Here is an 18527-nt window from a genome sequence, read left to right on the forward strand (position 1 = left end):
AAGATTTAACCCTAACTCATAACTCAGAAGTTCCTCTTTTACAGTAATGAAAAATCCACATAAAACCAAAAGGTCATATAACACTTGGGCAAACTGAGTGTTGAAACCTGAAAAATAGAGTGACTCTTGGAACACAAAACAAATTTATGCAAAAGAACAAAATCTTTATTTATCATTACTTAAGTATACATATTACATGTGTAGATGATAAACTACGCAATTAGTAAACAAAAACTCTAGCAAAAACATAAGTAAATTGAGAATGTCAAAAAATGTTCTAGTGCACCTTGTTGAGAAAATTTCAAAAGAAACATTTTTATATTTCTAGAATTTTTAGAGTTACACTTTTAGCAAACTAAAGTCCTACATCCTCACAGCATAAATCAAAAAGTTCAAATGTATAGTTGATACAACATTACTGCACAACCGCTAACATCCATTAGACAGTTTACCGAGCCTAAACCCTGCAGTCCGCCTTTAACTGAAGTTCTCACAAACCTCTGTATCTATCAGTGCAGAACAGATTAACTGTTTATACAAAACAAGAAAAAAACAACTTATTTCTACAAACGGTCCAAAAAGGCTCCACCCATTACTGCTGCATGATTAACCCAGAAAGAACAGGAGTCTAAATTGCACCACAGAAACAGCGCAGACCAATCAGGACCACCGGGAGGCTAAATACAGCTGCCGTCTTGGAGAGTAAAGAACAAACAGTGATATAGATTAAACAAAGGCGATACGCTATACTAATATAAATCCTGCACTTGATCACTCTGCCTCTTAATAGCAAAGCTAAAAATACAAAAAACACTTGCAACGTTATTTTACTTTTGCACCAAAATGGCAAAAGAGTGTCCTATTGTGCTGCTAGAGAGGCGCTAGGCCTCATTAAGTAATACCCTCACCACATATAATAACTGCGTGAGGTGTCGACAGGGGAAGGTTTCCCCTCTGTGCTGCTGTCTTTGTCCTTCTCTCCATCAGCCTCCCACAGGTTAATGAGGGGAGGGTAAAGCTCATTAAGCGGGATGGACGAGGTCTTCAGCATGTACTTTTTCAGGGAGTGGTGGTAGTTTTTTCTCTTCCACCTGCGGGCCATGTAGATGCCCACAGTGGCCAGGCTGAGGAAGGCAAAGGCGGTCGACATGACAGCCAGCACGGCCATGCTCGGGTGCTGGTCGGACAGGTCCAGAGCGAAGGTGGCACCACGTGTGGTGACGTTGACGCAGGACTTGTGCGTCTGCAAGTGGATGTTGGAGACGGTGAGACACACCTCGTACTCGGTGGCGGGCTGGAGGTGCGTGAGGTTGTACTCGTGGACGTCGACGGGGACGCGAGCCGTGTAGGTGATGTGCGGGTTGTCGATCTTCATGGTGGCCGAGGCCCACTTCAGGTCGGAGGACATGACGTTGGAGTTGACCTTCCAGGACACCAGGATGGAGTGGGACTCCGTCTGCTTGACGTAGATCTTCATCACCTGACCGCTGTCGAGCAGGGTCCCGTTTACACGGATTGTGGAAACCCATGTGTCGGCGCCTTCTGGGTTCTGTGCCACGCAGGTGTACCGCCCAGAGTCTTCCACCTGCACATGAGACAATCGTAGAGTCCCCTCGCTGCTTAGGTGGTACCGCTCTGACACAGTATCTGTTGTGATTTTGGCACCAAGAGGGGTCACCCAGTAGATTTCAGGTTCCGGTTCAGCCATTGCCCGACAGTCCAGGCTGACGCTCATTCCTAGCTCAAGGTTCAAGTGGCTGGGGAAGGTGTCATGGGAAATGAGCGGAAGGCACTGCTCTGTGGACTCCAGTAGCCTTAACTCTCTGACTCGTTGGCCTCTGAGTTCTGGTGGGGCGGTGCAGAGCATGGCCAGTGGCTCCATGAACCGCACTGTGGACCTGTTTGAACTCATCCACTGAATCACACAGTCGCAGCGCAATGGATTGCTGTGAATACTGATCTCTCGCAGGTTCGGCAGCACCTTCACGGTGTGCTGGTAAAGGGCGGTCAGAGCATTATTGTTGAGCATCAGGCTTTCCAGAGAGGACATGTCCCTAAATGCCAATCTGTGGATGTAAGAAAGTTTTGGGTTGTTGGTGGCCTCCAGTTTTGTTAGTTCTGGTAGGTTGTCCAGAGCATAGCGATCAATGGACACTAACTCCATCATGTTGTTGATGCCCAACTCCTTAAGGCTTAGCATGTTTCTGAAGTCTCCTTCCTGAATTTTTTTAACTGGGTTTTTGTTTAAATCCAGGAATTTCAAGTTGGGAACTTTTTGTAAGGCTAACTGGGGGATTCGAACCAGTTTGTTGTCATAGAATGAAATGCTCTCCAGATTGTCTAAACCCACAAATGCATTTGGTGGAACATCAGTGAGATCCATGCCAGCCAGAACCAGACTTCTCAACCTTCCCAGAGGTGTAAAGTTCATATCCAGAAGGCCAATGACTGGGTTTTCTCCAATCATGAGGATCTCAAGGTTAGGAGTTTCCTCAAACCAGCGGCTGTCTATCACTTGGAGTCTGTTTGAGTTGAGGTGGAGCCGCAATAGACTGCTTAGACCTGAAAATGCATGAGGGGAGATGGAGCTTATCTGGTTGTGGTTAATGTAGAGTTCCTGGAGGCTGGTGAGATTTCCCAGGCAGTGGTCTGGCAACTCTTTGATCTGGTTCTCCTCCAGATGCAGAGTAGTCAGATGATTCATGTTTCTGAGGCCAACAGCTTCCACATTGGTAAAGTTGTTCTGGGACAGATCAAGCTCCGTCAGGTTCAACAGAACCTGCAGCTCTCCGCTGGTACAAGAGATAGCATTACTTTGCAGCAGCAACACTTGAGTATCTGCTGACAGGTTAGTGGGGATATGCGTCAGTTTTAAGTCGTTGCAGTCGACTGTTGTTGCCTCCTTGTATGTTGACTGGGGGGTAAACCAGGGGCGGATCTCACAAACACACAAACGTGGACATTCTTTGCTGCACACAGGCAAAAGAAAAGCCAAAAGAAATCCTACGCACAGCAAGACCGGAGGAGGCCAAAGCTGAGAGCCGATTGCCATGTTTGCTACGCTCTATCAAAGGGCTTAGTAAAAAGGCAGTGTTTGCAAGAAGGGTAAGAAGGAATGCCTCACAAACATCGGTGTACTTTGCTGCTAAAGGAGCTGATTCCTAAGCCAGGTGGATGTATTTGACAAAGCCAAATCACTCCCAACCTAAAAAGAGAGGAAAGCAGAAATAATTAACAGCAATAAAACTGAGAATATATAATGCAAAAATCTAATAAAGCATGAGGTGGATCTTCATGTTTCATCACAGAAAGTTTTAGCTTTACCTAACCTTTACCTATTTTAATTACCTAACTTAACATAAGGCAGCCTGTATGTAGTGTTGGTTGTGTTTGTCAGTCTCCAGGATGATCAGTTTAATTTTAGCTTTCTTGGGGAGTTTGTCTCCTTGGAGATTCAGAACGAGTGTTTCTCTCTCTTGTTTGATTTTATTTTTTTCGTACCAGCTTAGTATCAGTTATCTGCTTGAACGAGTGTGTTGGGCCGGCAAAGCCTTTCTGTGAGCCGATTACGCAATAGGCTTAAAATGCAGGGAGTGCGGGGGCCTTTAATCAGCCACAACTCAGCATACACGTCAGAAAGTCAGAGGTTTATGAAATGACTTTGTGTTTACTAGTTTTATAACATCACTCATTGCCATCTCTGAACATGTCCAGGTTCTAAGCTAAGACGAGCAAAGAAAATGATGCATTATTGCCGCCATTATTTCTAAGGTATATTTTAATGACTTAAAATTTTTGTGTTTATTTGTCAATACCGTTTTACCTAGATCTGTTTCTGGCATGGCAAATTCTAAAGCTTGCATCTATTGAAGTTTTTTTTCCATTTTAAGGTATGTTTAGGGTCATGTAGACTATGGAACATGTCGCCAGCAGTCATATTCTCATCACGTCCAGCTTTTTAGAGATGTTTTGTTGTATCCAGAATTTTATCAAATCATATTTAATCAAATCTTATGTTTAATGCACATATAAAACGTTCCCTGTGCCAACTGGATGAAAGGCAAACTCAAAACATAGCTGATCCACTGTGGTACTTAAAGGTTAGAATTATAAATGTATTCTTTAAATTCTTCACCTTTTCTCCTGAACAAACCTTTGCTCGTTGCATACAAAACAATCTAGTTTAACTTCATCCATCAGCAGATCATGTTTCTAAGCTTTTTACTGTGAATATTTAATAACTTGTGACTATAGCCACATTTTATTCTTCATGTAGTCTTGCCAAGTCCCTCTTGAAAAGGAGATTTTTTGTCAATTAGTTTTTTTATCTGGGTAAATAAAGGTTACATATAAAAAGATCAATACTACATTGCAAAAGTATTCACACCTTATGAACTTTCTCAAATTTTTCATGTTACAACCATAATCTCCTATGTATTTCATTGGCATTTTATGTTGTGACCAACACAAAGTAGAGCATAATTATACAGTTATACAATTATACAATTATACTCGAAACTTCTCAGAAATTATGTATATCTGAAAAAAGTGTTAAAAGTGTTAGGCATTTTAATTTAGTCCTCTTTACTGTGGGACCCCTAAATAAAATCTAGTCCAGTGCAACCAACAGCCTTCAGAATTCACCTAAACAGAAAATCGTGTCAATGTATGTGTAATTTAATCTCAGTATAAATCCAGCTGTTCTGTGAAGGCCTTAGAGATTTGTTAGTGATCATTATTGAACAAACAGCATCGTGAAGACCACAGAGCACAGCAGTGGTGCAGATAGAGAACTTTAAAGCAGTGTTAGGTAATAAAGCAGCATTATAAGCTCTACAAACCACACTATGTCACAGTGCAACTCCAACATGACATGACTGTCCAGTTAAACTGGCTGATCAAGTAAGAAAATCGTTATTCAGAGAAGCAGCAGATCCACAGCTTAGGTAGGGAAATATGGCTTATAAGCAAAAGACTGTGGGTGAAAGAAAGCTAGCATTGCATCACCCTGAACACACCATCCCCACTGAGAAAAGTGGTGGTGGCAGCATCATGGTATGGCAGTGGTTGAGTCCTATGTTTCGAGAACTACTATCCTACGCATCTGAATCAAATGAATGGCCATTTACCAAGCCTCTGCAGTGCTAAATCACATGTTGATGAGGGAATTCAGCCATTTGACTGTGGTGTGTTGCAGAAGGGATGCATCTAAAAGCTGTAGGATAGTAGCTCTCAGGGACTGGACTTTGGCTCCCCTGGGCTATGGGAATGCTTTTCTTCAGCAGGGACATGGAAGTTGGTAACAGTGATGGGAAGACAGCTGGAGCTAAACACAGTGCAATCCTGGAGAGAAATCTGCAAAACACTTGAGACTGAGGCAACGGTTAACCTTTCAGCAGGATAACGACCCCAAGTATTAAGCCAAAGCAAATACACTGGTTTAGATCAAAGTAGATTATTTTGTTAGAATGGCCCAGACATAAATAAAATTAATAGATTGTTGCAAACCTAAAATTTGATGCTTGTAGATGCTCTACATTCAATCTGAGTAAAACTGAGCTATTTTGAAAATAAAAATGGGGCAAAGTTTAAGTCTGTCTGGAAAGCTGGTAGAGACATATCCCAAAAGATTTGCTGCTGTAATTGCAGCCAAAAATTTTTCTTCAAGGTATTCACTCTTTTTAGATGTGTATTTATAAAGAAAATTGAAAACCTTCTCCTACCACTTCATAATTATCAGCTGGTTTGTGTGGTCTGTAGCGTTAAATCCCAATAAATACTATGAAGTTCTTGTTGGTAACATAACAAAATGTGAAAAAGGGGTGTGAATAATTTTGTCAGGCACTATGTATATTTGTGCTCACAATGCACCACCTTTCTAAATGTAATAAATTATGCCCAGAGATCTCCTGAAAATAAAGGAAACCCTCAGAGTTATGAAATATTTCCACAAAATGTTCTGAAAAACAGATGCCTGGCTCAGCTTGCAGCACCTTGGGATGGAGTGGGTGAAGGTTAAAAATAATTTGGTGACTACTGCACTGCTGGTTACATCACTGAGGGTGGTGGTTCTTAAAAAAACAGAAAACACCTAGGCAGGGCGCTGCCGCAGCAGTAGAGCATAACACCCATGTGTAGAGATGCTTCAGCCCTACCTTCACCCCATTTCCTATCTGCCTACTTTCAAAGAAAAATGACAAAAAGGCCACTGGTGGCCACCTGAGGTCCTACAATCATAACTGAAGATAAGTCTTGGTGGATCTCAAAGATACTCAGATTCTTATCCTTTTGCCCAGTCAGTGCGTACCAGGAGGCTGTCTGCCTACTGACCATCTGTCAGTTTGTACCAGCCATTCACCGTTTCGTAACAAAGAGAAATAAACTAAGAAGCTGTGTTAAGTAGATGGATATAAAATGGTCAGTTCACAGGTACAAAATACAGGTACAAATTGGTGAAGGAGCAAATTTACCTATTTTTCATACATGCATACAGCTTGTTTTTTTTGTTTAGTTTTCCACCAATCCTATGATAAATCTCACAGATCTTTATTTGCCATTCTTGCTGCAACCCTCTTTTCTTTATCAGGGGCACCTGTAGTTTTGGTCAAAAAGCTATTTAAGAGACCTTTGTTAACGTGATCACAGACCTTCAATTTCTGGACGAGCAAAAATGTTTACATGTGCAAAAAACTATTTTTTTCTCTAAAATATTCAACAAAGCAAAAACAATACACCGAACTGCCATAAAATATGAAAGAAAGCGTGGTACATTTAAATTTAAACCTTTGTTCTTCTATTGAAATGGTTAACACAAAAAGTTTGACCTGATGTGAAAAAGCATTTGAATGGTGCTGTATTATCAGAGAAGGAAAAAAAAAACTCCACATCCTCTATCCCAGCTAGGCTCAGGAGTACGTGAACTATAGTCTCTGTCACGAATGCAGTTCTTGTAGTGGACCCAAAATCCAGGCAGGCAGGCAGCAGCAGAACAGGGACATTAAAAAGAAAACTTAAATCTGGACATGAGAAGAAAAAAAGAGACAACCCAGTATTCTCCAGCAAGGACTAGACAGAACAGAAGAGTGTATCAAGAGCATGACACAGGTGAAAACAGTGGGACTGACTGGCATGAAGCAGGTGGATCGAATGAAGCTGATTAAGGTGGCAGTGGCTGAAAATAGAAGCAAAACATGAATTGAACTGAACAGCGAAACAAAGACAATGAAACCAAAGGATAAATCTTACAGATGTAACAGAACTAAAATGCACCTTGAATAGGGCAAGAAACTAAACCTAAAGGAATGAACTAAAGCAGCACCTGGAAAACATAAACAATGATCAGAGGCAAGACTCAAAACAAAACTCAACACCTGCAAATCATGGCAGTCTCCCATCAAAACTGACAAGCTCCACTGATATTCTGATGAAGGAAACATGGATTGTTTTTGCTTTTCCATGTCCTGTAGAGTGATTCGTTGGTTCCTCTTAACACACTCTTTTTTTGTCCCACATTTAAATAGAAAACGATCCACAAACAACTCAGAAGTGAATACCAAGGAACAAAAATCCTCTAAAAGTTACTTAACAGCAAAATGCAAAACAGTAAAAATATCCAGCACAAACTTTAGGATCAAATTTTAGTTGTGCTACAGTTTTTCTGAATGACACTGATGCTATGGAGGTATATCTGTCTCAATATCATCCAATCAAACAAAAATCTAATCTCAATAAAAAAAATAACTAATCTCAATCAAAAAAAAAAAACTAATCTCAATCAAAAAATATTAAGTTGTGATAAAAACTTTCAGAGTTGTAACAATTTTTTTATTAATGGAATATTTTATTTTGGGGAGAAAAAAAAATTGTTTGAAAAAACTTTTTTTGATTAAAATGACTCATTTTTTCTCACGAAGAGAAAAAAGTTATTTGCAAAACATAAACTTTTATTTGCGCATGTCAAAAAACTCTGGTTACGACTTTCGCTCTTTTGGTTTTGACGCTCTCTGTTTTTGGTTGAACTCAAAGAATTTTGAGTTCTGGAAACATGAACATCCTGGGCGGGGCCTAAAGACGAACGATGTTAGTTGCGTTCACACCAAACGCGATTTCTGCGATTTCTCTGGTTTCAACTGAACATGACGGACATGGATTTCACGTATAATAATGGTGTTTTACCTGTGGAGAGCCGAAAAACGCCGCCGACATCAATGTCCCTGTGTTCACCAGATTCTTCAGGGACGGGAACAATTCGGAGATTACCACCACCTACTCCAGGAGCTGTGTCTGGATGACGGTCGATTTCAGCGGTACTTCTGTCTATCCAGGACCCAGTTCGAAGATCTGCTGCCCCGCGTTGGGAGATGAATTGGCCTCCGGGACGCCAACTACCGGCGACCGCAGTCGGACACCGGACACTCAAGCTCCGCGGAGCCAGCGGCATCCAGCCCACGGCCGATCCGAGTCAGGCACCCAGATTTCGGCTAGCTGCTCTCTGTTGCTCCCTCTTCTGACGCGCGGTGGTTCACTAGAGACCGTCAATAAGTTTCCGTACCAAACAATCGTGGAAAATCTGAGTGCCTGAATCGGATCAACTGTGAGCTAGATGCCGCTAACTCCGCGGAGCTTGAACATCCAACTTCAAACTAACTTCACCGCGGTTTACCGGCGCTGTATCCCCGCTGCTGAACACCTGTCCATCTGTCTTCGGTGAGTAAATAAATCTCAGCTCAGTAAAAAAAAAACAGCCGATTTTTAATGTCCACATCTCCTAAATTTAAGATATTTGTGCCTAAACATAACCAGGCCAGTTCCTTTCTGTACTTGTCTCGGTAAAAGTAATTAGTTGAGTCATACAACTCTGGCTTGCCGCACACCGCTACTATGATCTGGTCCTCCATCACTGACAACTGCTTCTTCTCCGCTTTGGTCCTTCACCCTACGTCACAGCCACATCCAGTCCCTGATTTAGGAAAAAGTTCAGATTTTTCAACTCGTCCATCGCTCCCGCTTCGCTTGGCGCGCCTTCCGCGCCGCGCCCTGCGCGTCCTTTGCACCGTACCGCGCCGCTCCGGAACGCGCCTCTAGATAGGGATAACATGTAAATTGGCCGCTCCTTTTGCAGAAATCGCGTTTGGTGTGAACGCACACGTTTCCCTATTGGTTAGCACTGACTAAAGCCGCAGACTCTGATCCCCCCACCTCTGAACTTCTGCTCAAACTGCAGGGCTTGCAGCGTCGCTTCAGTTAGGAGACATCAACTGTACAGAAGAAAACTGCGGTTAAGTGAGCCGACAGTCAGAAATACGCGGTAAAATTATGAAATATTAATTCTGGTTATAATATAGATAACCCTCTAATAAAATCTGAAGAGATTGTGTTGTCACCTCTCATGGTTTTGGAGAAATAAATTCCTCAAAGTTAGGCAAAAGCATATACTGGTTAAGCATTTTGAGGTACATTGATTTGTGTATTTCTCCAAAACTGTACAGTAAAATATTAAATATTTATTATTTTACATAAATCATGAATGTGAAAGTTGTAAAAATTTAATTAATATAAATGTTCTGTAGGTTCCTTTTCTGTTTTCCTCTTATTTTCTCAACCGTTGCCAGGATCGGGGTCCTTTCTGCTCCATTACCGTAATGCACCTTGTATGCGTGACGCTAATCTTTAAGAGAGAGCTGGTGTCGTCTGACGTCACCGCGTATTTCTGACTGTCAGCTCACTTAACCGCAGTTTTCTTCTGTAGAGTTGATGTCTCCTAACTGAAGCGACGCTGCAAGCCCTGCAGTTTGAGCAGACGTTCAGAGGTGGAGGGATCAGAGTCTGCTGCTTTAGTCAGCGCTAACCAATAGGGAAACGTCTTACAGCGTTCGTATTTAGGCCCCGCCCAGGATGTTCATGTTTCCAGAACTCAAAATTCGTTGAGTTCAACCAAAAACAGAGAGCGTCAAAACCAAAAGAGCGAGACTCGTGACCAAAGATTTTTGACATGCGCAAATAAAAGTTTATGTTTTGCAAATAACGTTTTACTCTTCGTGAGAAAAAAATTGTCATTTTAATCAAAAAAAGTTTTTTCAAACAAATTTCTTTTCTCCCCAAAATTAAATATTCCATTTAAAAAAAATTGTTACAACTGAAAGTTTTGATCACAACTTAATATTTTTTGATTGAGATTAGTTTTTTTTTTTGTGATTGAGATTAGTTTTTTTTTTGATTGAATAATATTGAGACAAATTTACCTCCATATGATGCCTGCTGTTAGGTGGTTGGATTCTGCAGAGATCCAGCCACAAACAAACTGAGCTGATTCCCTCAATGGGACTAAATTACACCAGCTGGGACTTTCAGCTTCTTTTCTTTTCTGTGTTGGTTTTGATTAAGAATAACTGCTGCCAACGTACCGTCTACCTCTGTTTTAATCACCCATCATCCCGTTTCCCAAATGATCCAGTCATGTTTTATTTATCTTAATTACCCATAATTATAGTGCTTTTATACGCAAATTGTTTGACTCAGTGATTATTTTGTCTCGTCCTCTCTTTTTGAATGTGTTGCGCAGCTCAGATATTAAATCCGAGGAGGCCGGCGGATTAATCGCTGCTTTCAAACGGAAGCAATAAAACTCAGACACCTGGCAGCAGGTTCTTTTGGCAGGCTGGTATCACTGTGGGGGTCTGTATCCGCTCCCTGGGATCCCTCACTGCACCTATGTTTTGACCTTATTGACTGTGTGTAGGTTTGCTTAACAAGTATTCTTGTTTTCACTGAGGACCTGTTTGATAATCACTTAAGTGCACAAATTCTCTGTTAGTCTCTCTCCTGTGCACTCTTAGATGCCGCAGACAGCTCCACTGAGACTGGCTCCCAGCATTACCTTAAGCTTACAATATTAGAAAATATACCTTACATTATTACAACATCAGTGAACATGGACACCGCCTTCAAAAAGCCAAAGAATGTTACTGAGATTACAAGTAAGAATAACACCGGAGTCACACCAGGTATGTACCAGCACCCGAATACAGGAAATCTGTATAATCTGTCTTCTCATGCACATTCTCTTGGCACCAAGATTGCACCATTATCTACATTTCTCAAGAAGTCATTTTGGCATGCAACCGTACACAGAATCCTGTAAAAAAAAAAGGCAGAGAAATCCTCCAACAGCTACTGTCAGTATTATCCAGCTGACTGTGAGCGGAAAGCTCAGCAGTGAGATTTATCTTCTTTTCTCACCAAATCCCTGAGAGGTTTTACTCTACTCATACATTATCAGTGTTTTACTCTACTCATACATTATCAGTGTAAAGTTTGCATACATCTATCTACAGCTACTTGTACACAATGCCTAGCAAAGGTCAATCATTTTCTATACCGCTTCTTTCATAGTGGGTCACGGGGAAGCTGGTGCCTATCTCCAGCAGTCTGTGGGCGGGAGGTGGGGTCACCCTGGACAGATCGCCAATCCATCGAAGGGCAACGCACAAACAACCATGAAAACAGTCATTCACACCCCTAAGGGCAATTTGGAGAGACCAGTTAACCTAACAGGCATGTCTTTGGACTATGGAAGGAAGCCGCAGTACCCGGTGAGAACCCACGCATGCACGGGGAGAACATGCAAACTCCATGCCGAAAGACCCCTGGCCAGGAGTCGCACTCAGGACCTTCTTGCTGCAAGGCAACATTGCTACCAACTGTGCCACCGTGCAGCCGCCTAGCAAAAGTATTCGCACATTTTCAAACTTTCATTTATTTCATTGGAACTTTCTAGACCAGCATAAAGTGGTACAAAACTGTGAAGTGGAATGGAAACAATACATGGTTTCTCACTAATAAGAATCTAAAAACATGTGATGTGCATTTGTTTTTAGACCCCTTGAGTCAATAGTTTATTGAACCACCTTTTGCTGCAATAACAGCTGCAGGTCTTTGAAGGTATGTCTCCATCAGATTTGCACATCTAAACACTGACATTTATGCCTATTCTTCTTTGCAAAATAGCTTAAGCTCAGTCAGATTGGAGAGTGTTTGGAACATCGGTTTTCAAGTCTCACCACAGACTCTGATTTGGATTGATGTCTGGACTTTGACTTGGCCATTCTAATCAATGAATATGCATTGATCTAAACCATTTCATTGTAGCTCTGGCTGTATGTTTAGGAAGGGTGTCCTGCTGGAGGGTGGAGACCCTCTCCAATCTCAAATCTTTTAAAGCCTCTAACAGGTTTTATTTCAGTACTGCCCTGTGTTGAGTGACATCCATTTTCCATCAACTCTGATCAGACTTTCTGTCAATGTTAAAGAAAAGCATCCTCAAAGCATGTTGTTGCCAACAAAATAATTCACCTAAGACATAATGTGTTCAGAGTTATGAGCAGTTTTAGTTTTCTGCTGACGGTTTGTGCAAGAAGGCAAAACAGTCCAGCTTTAGTCTCATCTGAACAGTGTTTTCTGCCCCCTCCATGGCTTGTGACAAGTTGTAACCAGAACTTTTTATGGCTTTCTTTAACAATTAAAGCTCTTTCACTAAGGTCAGATTTGTGGCGTGCACAACTAAATGTCCCGTTGACAGATTCTTCCACCTGTGCTGTGGATCTCTGCAGCTCCTCCAGAATTACCATCCACCTCTTGGCTGGTTCTGACAATAGGTAGAATAGTTTTGCAGTTCTTGCAATCCAAAAGTTGTGGGGTTGATTCCATCTTCCTCTTGCAGCATCTCCATGTGCCTCTGGGCAAGGCACTCACCCAAGGTTGCCTATGGTTCTATATAAATGACTGGTGTATAAACGTGTGTGCGTTTGTCAGTGTGATTGGGTGAATTTACCATTAATGTTAGCCTTACCCAGCCTGTCAGTTTAGGTTGACACATTGTTGGAGATCACTGGGGTACAGGGGGGTCTGGACCCCCCAATCCGGGAAAAATGTAGATTTGTCCCCACCAATAAATCATTAGAGGAACCAATATTTTTAACCAATATAAAAATGAAAAAGCAAAAAATGTAATATGTCATTCATCTAGGGAAACCCTTTATACCTTGGCCCCCACCATTTGACTATGGTTGAATAACTTGATCAGACATTTGCCAATTCTGATTCAGTTGGAAATATTTATCCTCTGGTGACAAGTGATTTCTCGAGTGGTGAATTATAATAATTACTATTATTATTAAATACATTTGGCCATGCCATTTAAACCAAGTGAATTACCAATTATTCACTAAACAGTATACAGTACTAATAAGGGGTTGACAGCCATGTCTTGGTTTGAAGATGTGCTATATTCACTTCTGGATAACGGACTGAACAGTTCTAAGTGGGATGTTCAAAGCTTGGGATAGGATTTTATAACCTAGCTTTAAACATCTCCACAGCTCTCTTCCTGACCTGTCTGCTGTGTTCCTTGGTCTTCATGATGCTGTTTGTTCACTGATGTTCTCTGACAAACCTCTGAATCCTTCACAGAACAGCTGGATTTATACTGGGATTAAATTACCCATGGACTGTTTACTAATTTGATGATTTCTTAAGTCTATTAATTGCACTCGATTTTATTTAGGGGAATCAGAGGAAAGCGGCTGACTACAAATATACACCATAGCTTTCAAATTTTCATTAGTAAAAAAAAATGCAAAATCTACGTATTACTTTCCTTCCTATAAAAAAAATCATTGATGTTTTTTCTTTAACATGAGAATACTTTTGCAAGGCACTTTACAGCTAATATTTGCACTCGGTTCATACAAACCTGCTGCCATGGTATTGCAATGAGGTTTATAACAAGGCAGTAGAATGCGATTGTGGGATACTAATGAGGCCTATCTTCTTTATAACATGCTACATCTGATAAACACAGTTATCAGGCAATGGGGCAATACAGAGGTTAACTATACAGTGAGCAGGATAATCAGAGTGAATAGAGGAGCTGCAGACCTGCAGATGGATCCTTCTATGTAGAATTTAGACACAAACACGGCAACAGTAATACTACACTAACACAAGCAGGAGGAACCTCAGATGATAACACTTAATGTTTTTCACAGGAGGAGCAGCTTTCCCCCATCTGTTTCTGGGGTTTTTTGTCATACTGGGTGCTAAATTAAAGTGAATCAGCAGCTCCCAGGAATGACATCGTCATGGTAACGGCTATGCCACCAGCTTTAATGTTTGGTAACCAAATAAGAAGCAGACATGAGGAGATCATATGGTGCCATCCCTCCTGAAGAAGGTGACTGTAACAGTACTAATTCAAAACACAACAGGGTATGTGGTCCCTGCCTTAAGACCCTGCATAAACCCAAGCAGTAAATACAGCAGGATCTTTCAGAAAGCTTAACATGGCATATTTCTCAGCTGTCTAAATATATTGCAATAATTTACAGCAAAAAAGTAAAAACATTTCCTGATATTTCTCCATGCCCTGCCTGGGAGATATCTGCTTCTGCTCCATTAGTATGCAGGCGTCTCACTTCACATCACAGGCGGCTTTGCTGCAGCTGCTGATAGAGGAGGCATAAAGCCGAGGAGGAGGAGACGGACGCATGTCCACTCTGTCAGAAAGAGAAGTAGGATAGAGAGTTCTGTTTCAGCCGGAAGGTCGCGGGAAGGAAAGTGATCAACTGAAGGAAGGACAAAGAAAGTCCTTTAGCTAAATTTGAACTGAAAGGGAACAAATTATCCTGCAAACTTGGACAAAGCCTCTCAAGATTCCACTGAGGTTTAAAAGTTGCAGGGCAGCAAATTGTCTCAAGATTTTCCTATTGGTCACCTTATTTCCCAGTGGAACCGAGACGGATCTTAACACAATTCTTCTTCTCTGGCTTATATCTTTTGTCTTTCCACGCTTTGCCCGCAACCTCTCCATCCACTTTAAAGGTCCCTGTTCAGTCACACTGTGAAGACCTAATATGTTGTCAGTGGTGAACCGATCAATCATGCTACCATGCCAAAGTCTCCAATCCCTGGGGAATCCAGGTAAAGTTAGCACGCATAGTGTTAATCAGCCTGCATACAATAAATCAGCCAAAAGCAATGATGCTTTTTTTGCTTTTTCATAATTGTTACCAAATAGGGTCCAATAAATTACCAATAAAGAAAATTACCAATAAAGAAAATCTAATAAAGAATCTAATGGTGTATTGTTTTTATTAACAAAAGTACTGTAACAATAAATACAAAAATGGGTATTAAAGTATGGATTTTTTTTTCTTCTGTTTTTCACAAGAAACGAAGTTAGCAGAAGAAAACAAACCATATTTGCCATTTTTTAATTTGCATTAATGACTTTACAAGAGGTGTAGGAATGGAGCTCAACACTTGCCATTAATAAGCACTATAGCAGACAAGCAACGTTTGACACACTTTGACATAAGTTGCATTTCAGTTTCAAGGGGCTCAACCTTATATGTTTGCGATATATGACCAGATTTTCAAAATTTGGTAATACCTGCACATGATTTGCTGCAGCTAAGCAGAACACAATAAGAAAAAAACAAGAACAATTTCAAAAAAAAAAAACATGCTAAGAATAACTGATTTGTTGTCTTATTCTTTTTGTGATGTTATTAGATGCATGGGTGCGAGGAAGCTTGATTTTGAAAGGGTAGATTTTATCTTTATTCATTGAAAATGTACAACAAAAAACCAAAACAAATAGAAAAAATATGACAATCTGTATCTAACGTTAGTTTGATTGTTTTAACAGGAAAGAGTATTAGCCTTGACTGTGTGTAAGTTGAAAATCCATCTTTAAAATTTCATCAAAATGCATATTAGTCTTGTTTATAATGAAAGATACTATCCAGTAGGGCTGCACAATATCAGGAAAACATTTCATTGAAATTGACTATAATTAACCCACATTTTATGTACTTTTGTATGTCTTTTTGCTTCCCCACTATTCCATGTGAGTTTAAGTATTCTGGCCACAAAAAATATACATTAAGTACATCTGTGGCATTAAAAGTCTATCCAACAGGCCAAAGATATTATTGGCAAGCAGAATTTGCATGCATATTTGCTTAAAATATAGCCAGTCAGTCAGTCATTTTCTACCGCTTATTCCATAGTGGGTTGCGGGGGAGCTGGTGCCTATCTCCAGCAGTCTATGGGCGAGAGGCAGGGTACACCCTGGACAGATCGCCAGTCCATCGCAGGGCAACACAAATATAGCGTCCTATGAAATATTATATCCAAGTAATCCTTTGTGATTGCAATAATGCACACATTTCAATAGCAAATTTACAGTGACAATTAAAACAAAGCCCAGAAGTATGAATTTGCACACCAGGAGTTCACTAAATACCAACTTTTTTTAAAGTGCACTGAAGAAAAAATATTCTATTTCTGCATTGAGTGTGTTCAGGTTGAAGGCATCACAAGAGGTGCAAGAACTAAGCTGGTTAACTGACATTAAAAAACAAATTTAAATGGGGTATTTTGTTAGAAATGTGCAAATACAGGGTAAACAAAAACAATAAATAAATAAAATTTTAAAAAATACCCTGTTACCTTTTGTGATGTCACCAGAGGCATTTGTGCCTGGATGCCTGTTTTTGGAAAGGTAGATTTTATTTTGATTAAATAATGATTTTCAACAAACAGAAAAAAAATATATTGTTTTATATGTTTTATAGATGACAAAAAATAGCTACAGAGAGTTTCATTAATTTTACAGAAAAGATTGGATATTAGCTTTAATTACACCTCAACTCATACAGTTTCATCAAAAACAGAAATGTCTCATGTTTATTGTTATAGATATATATAATATATATAATATAAACATGTTCTACATTAGTGACTGAACCCTCAGAAAAAATCATCCCCAACAGCACCTTTTGCTGTCTAAGTTGGGGGAGGTCAGGCTGTTGCACCCTTGCCTCTCCCCTCCACTGCTGTGAGAACCCAGACAGGAACACATGCTGCAGAATCCGGCCTATTGCGCACAATGGCTCCAATCCAAAACACACTCAGACACACCAAGATGTGTCTTTGTTAGGGAATTTTCTCACACTCCTCCCCACGGCTGGAGGAGATACGTCACAGAGCTGTGAGCTGTCAGCCTGGGGGAAGGTGGCACAACCTTGTGAACTATTGTGGGACTGGGCCACTGGGTGACATCTGCATCAGCTGTGTCCTTTTATTCACAAGGCAAAGGCAGTACACAAAGTTATACTCCTGTATGTACTAGTCTAACTTATATAAGGGATATAGCTGCTTGCTATGTGAAAAATAAACCACATTATTTCTCCATTACATTATTGATGTTAGTTGCAGGTACCTTTCAGTTAATTAGTGCAAATCAAAGCCCCTTATAATAAAAAGTATAAGCCAAACTATAGAAATGTCTACTTTTCTGTGAAACTTCTGCCGAATAAACATTTCTATTAAGTTCTCCCCTCTTTGCCTCAGAATTTGACTTCTTCACTTAGAGGCAGACAATCAGATAAGCCGCTGCACAGCTATTCCAGCAGAGCTCTGCACCGGGAGGAGATGCTGCGGTTTATGCATGGAGCTGCTAGTAAGATTTAATACCGAGCGGCGTGGAAATGCATTTATACAGTCATAGGCTATCATTTGTGCTTTTTATGGGGAACCAACATTTTTACACCCCAGCATAGCACACAGATCTGCTGCTCGTTTTCTTTGTTTCCATTTTCTCATCTCTGCACATCAAGAGAAACAATGATCCACTACAGGGCGCAGCATGATTGCAAACTGTATTTATAAGAACAAACAAGCGCACATGTTACAGAGAAATCATGCGCAATTGTCCATGCGTAAAAAAAAAGCTTTTTCTATACTTCAAATTCCAGAGCAATATTTTATTTAAAACACGAGGACCGGCACCACTTATTGTTTGATTTCATCTTTGCTGATCAGTGCACTTCTTTAAACGTGTAAGGCACGATATCATCAAGTATGTATCTTAGAAAAGGTTCAACATAAGAGGGAAATTACAAATGCAGAACAATTAACAGATAAAAACATTAGAGGAAATGCACAAACAGCACAGATGGCACTCACCTATGAAGCGCTGTATCCTGAGTAAGAACGCAGGAATGCTGCAGGCAATCATATGTGACACCAGTCAGCCTCCTCGGCGCACGGAGGATGCGCGAAATGTGCAGTTTCTGTTTCTGAGTGTAAATTGTCGGGATGGTTAAAAAAAAAAAAAAACTGTAGAAGTGGATGCAGCTGTATCCGTCCCACTCCAATCGTGGTGCTGCAAACACAATGATGCCCCAGCAGCTTCCAGAGATGCACAGCTGCCCCCCTTCTGCCCGCCCACCCCTGCGCAGGTCAGCTGGACTCAAACCCACCTCACACTCACTGTTGAGCCCGAACAGGCAACCTCACCATCTGTTGTGACATTGCTGCCATGGGAACAAAAGTCCCACCCTGTGGTACTGTGGTGATGAAGGACCCAATGACTTTCCGAGCGCTCTGACTGGCTGACTTGGGTTCAGAGCTGCTCAGTTTTAGGCTGTGTTCGCTCAGTGGGTCAACATCACTGGAACGTG

At 40.9% G+C, this 18527-nt stretch overlaps 1 protein-coding gene across 3 annotated transcripts; it reads right to left on the bottom strand.

Annotated features, from left to right (window-relative positions):
- Window positions 1–120: 120 nt before the first annotated feature.
- On the bottom strand, window positions 121–18255 carry LOC124856147 (leucine-rich repeat neuronal protein 1-like). 3 transcript variants are annotated; one of them, XM_047346380.1, is made up of 3 exons: window positions 18031–18255; window positions 16513–16550; window positions 121–3205 (listed from the first exon to the last, which is right to left on the bottom strand). In XM_047346380.1, exon 3 carries the CDS (start codon window positions 3050–3052, stop codon window positions 905–907), a length of 2148 nt encoding a protein of 715 aa, XP_047202336.1. In that variant the 5' UTR covers window positions 3053–3205; window positions 16513–16550; window positions 18031–18255; the 3' UTR covers window positions 121–904. The 3 variants fall into 3 exon arrangements, with proteins under 3 accessions (XP_047202336.1, XP_047202335.1, XP_047202337.1); XM_047346379.1 differs by lacking the exon at window positions 16513–16550; XM_047346381.1 differs by lacking the exons at window positions 16513–16550; window positions 18031–18255 and adding an exon at window positions 6825–7148.
- Window positions 18256–18527: the final 272 nt, after the last annotated feature.

This window comes from Girardinichthys multiradiatus, chromosome 20 (assembly GCF_021462225.1).
Source record: "Girardinichthys multiradiatus isolate DD_20200921_A chromosome 20, DD_fGirMul_XY1, whole genome shotgun sequence".
NCBI lineage: Eukaryota > Metazoa > Chordata > Actinopteri > Cyprinodontiformes > Goodeidae > Girardinichthys > Girardinichthys multiradiatus.

Coding starts and splice junctions, on each gene's coding strand:
- LOC124856147 (XM_047346379.1), bottom strand. CDS start 3,052: ATGGCAATCGGCTCTCAGCTTTGGCCTCCTCCGGTCTTGCTGTGCGTA.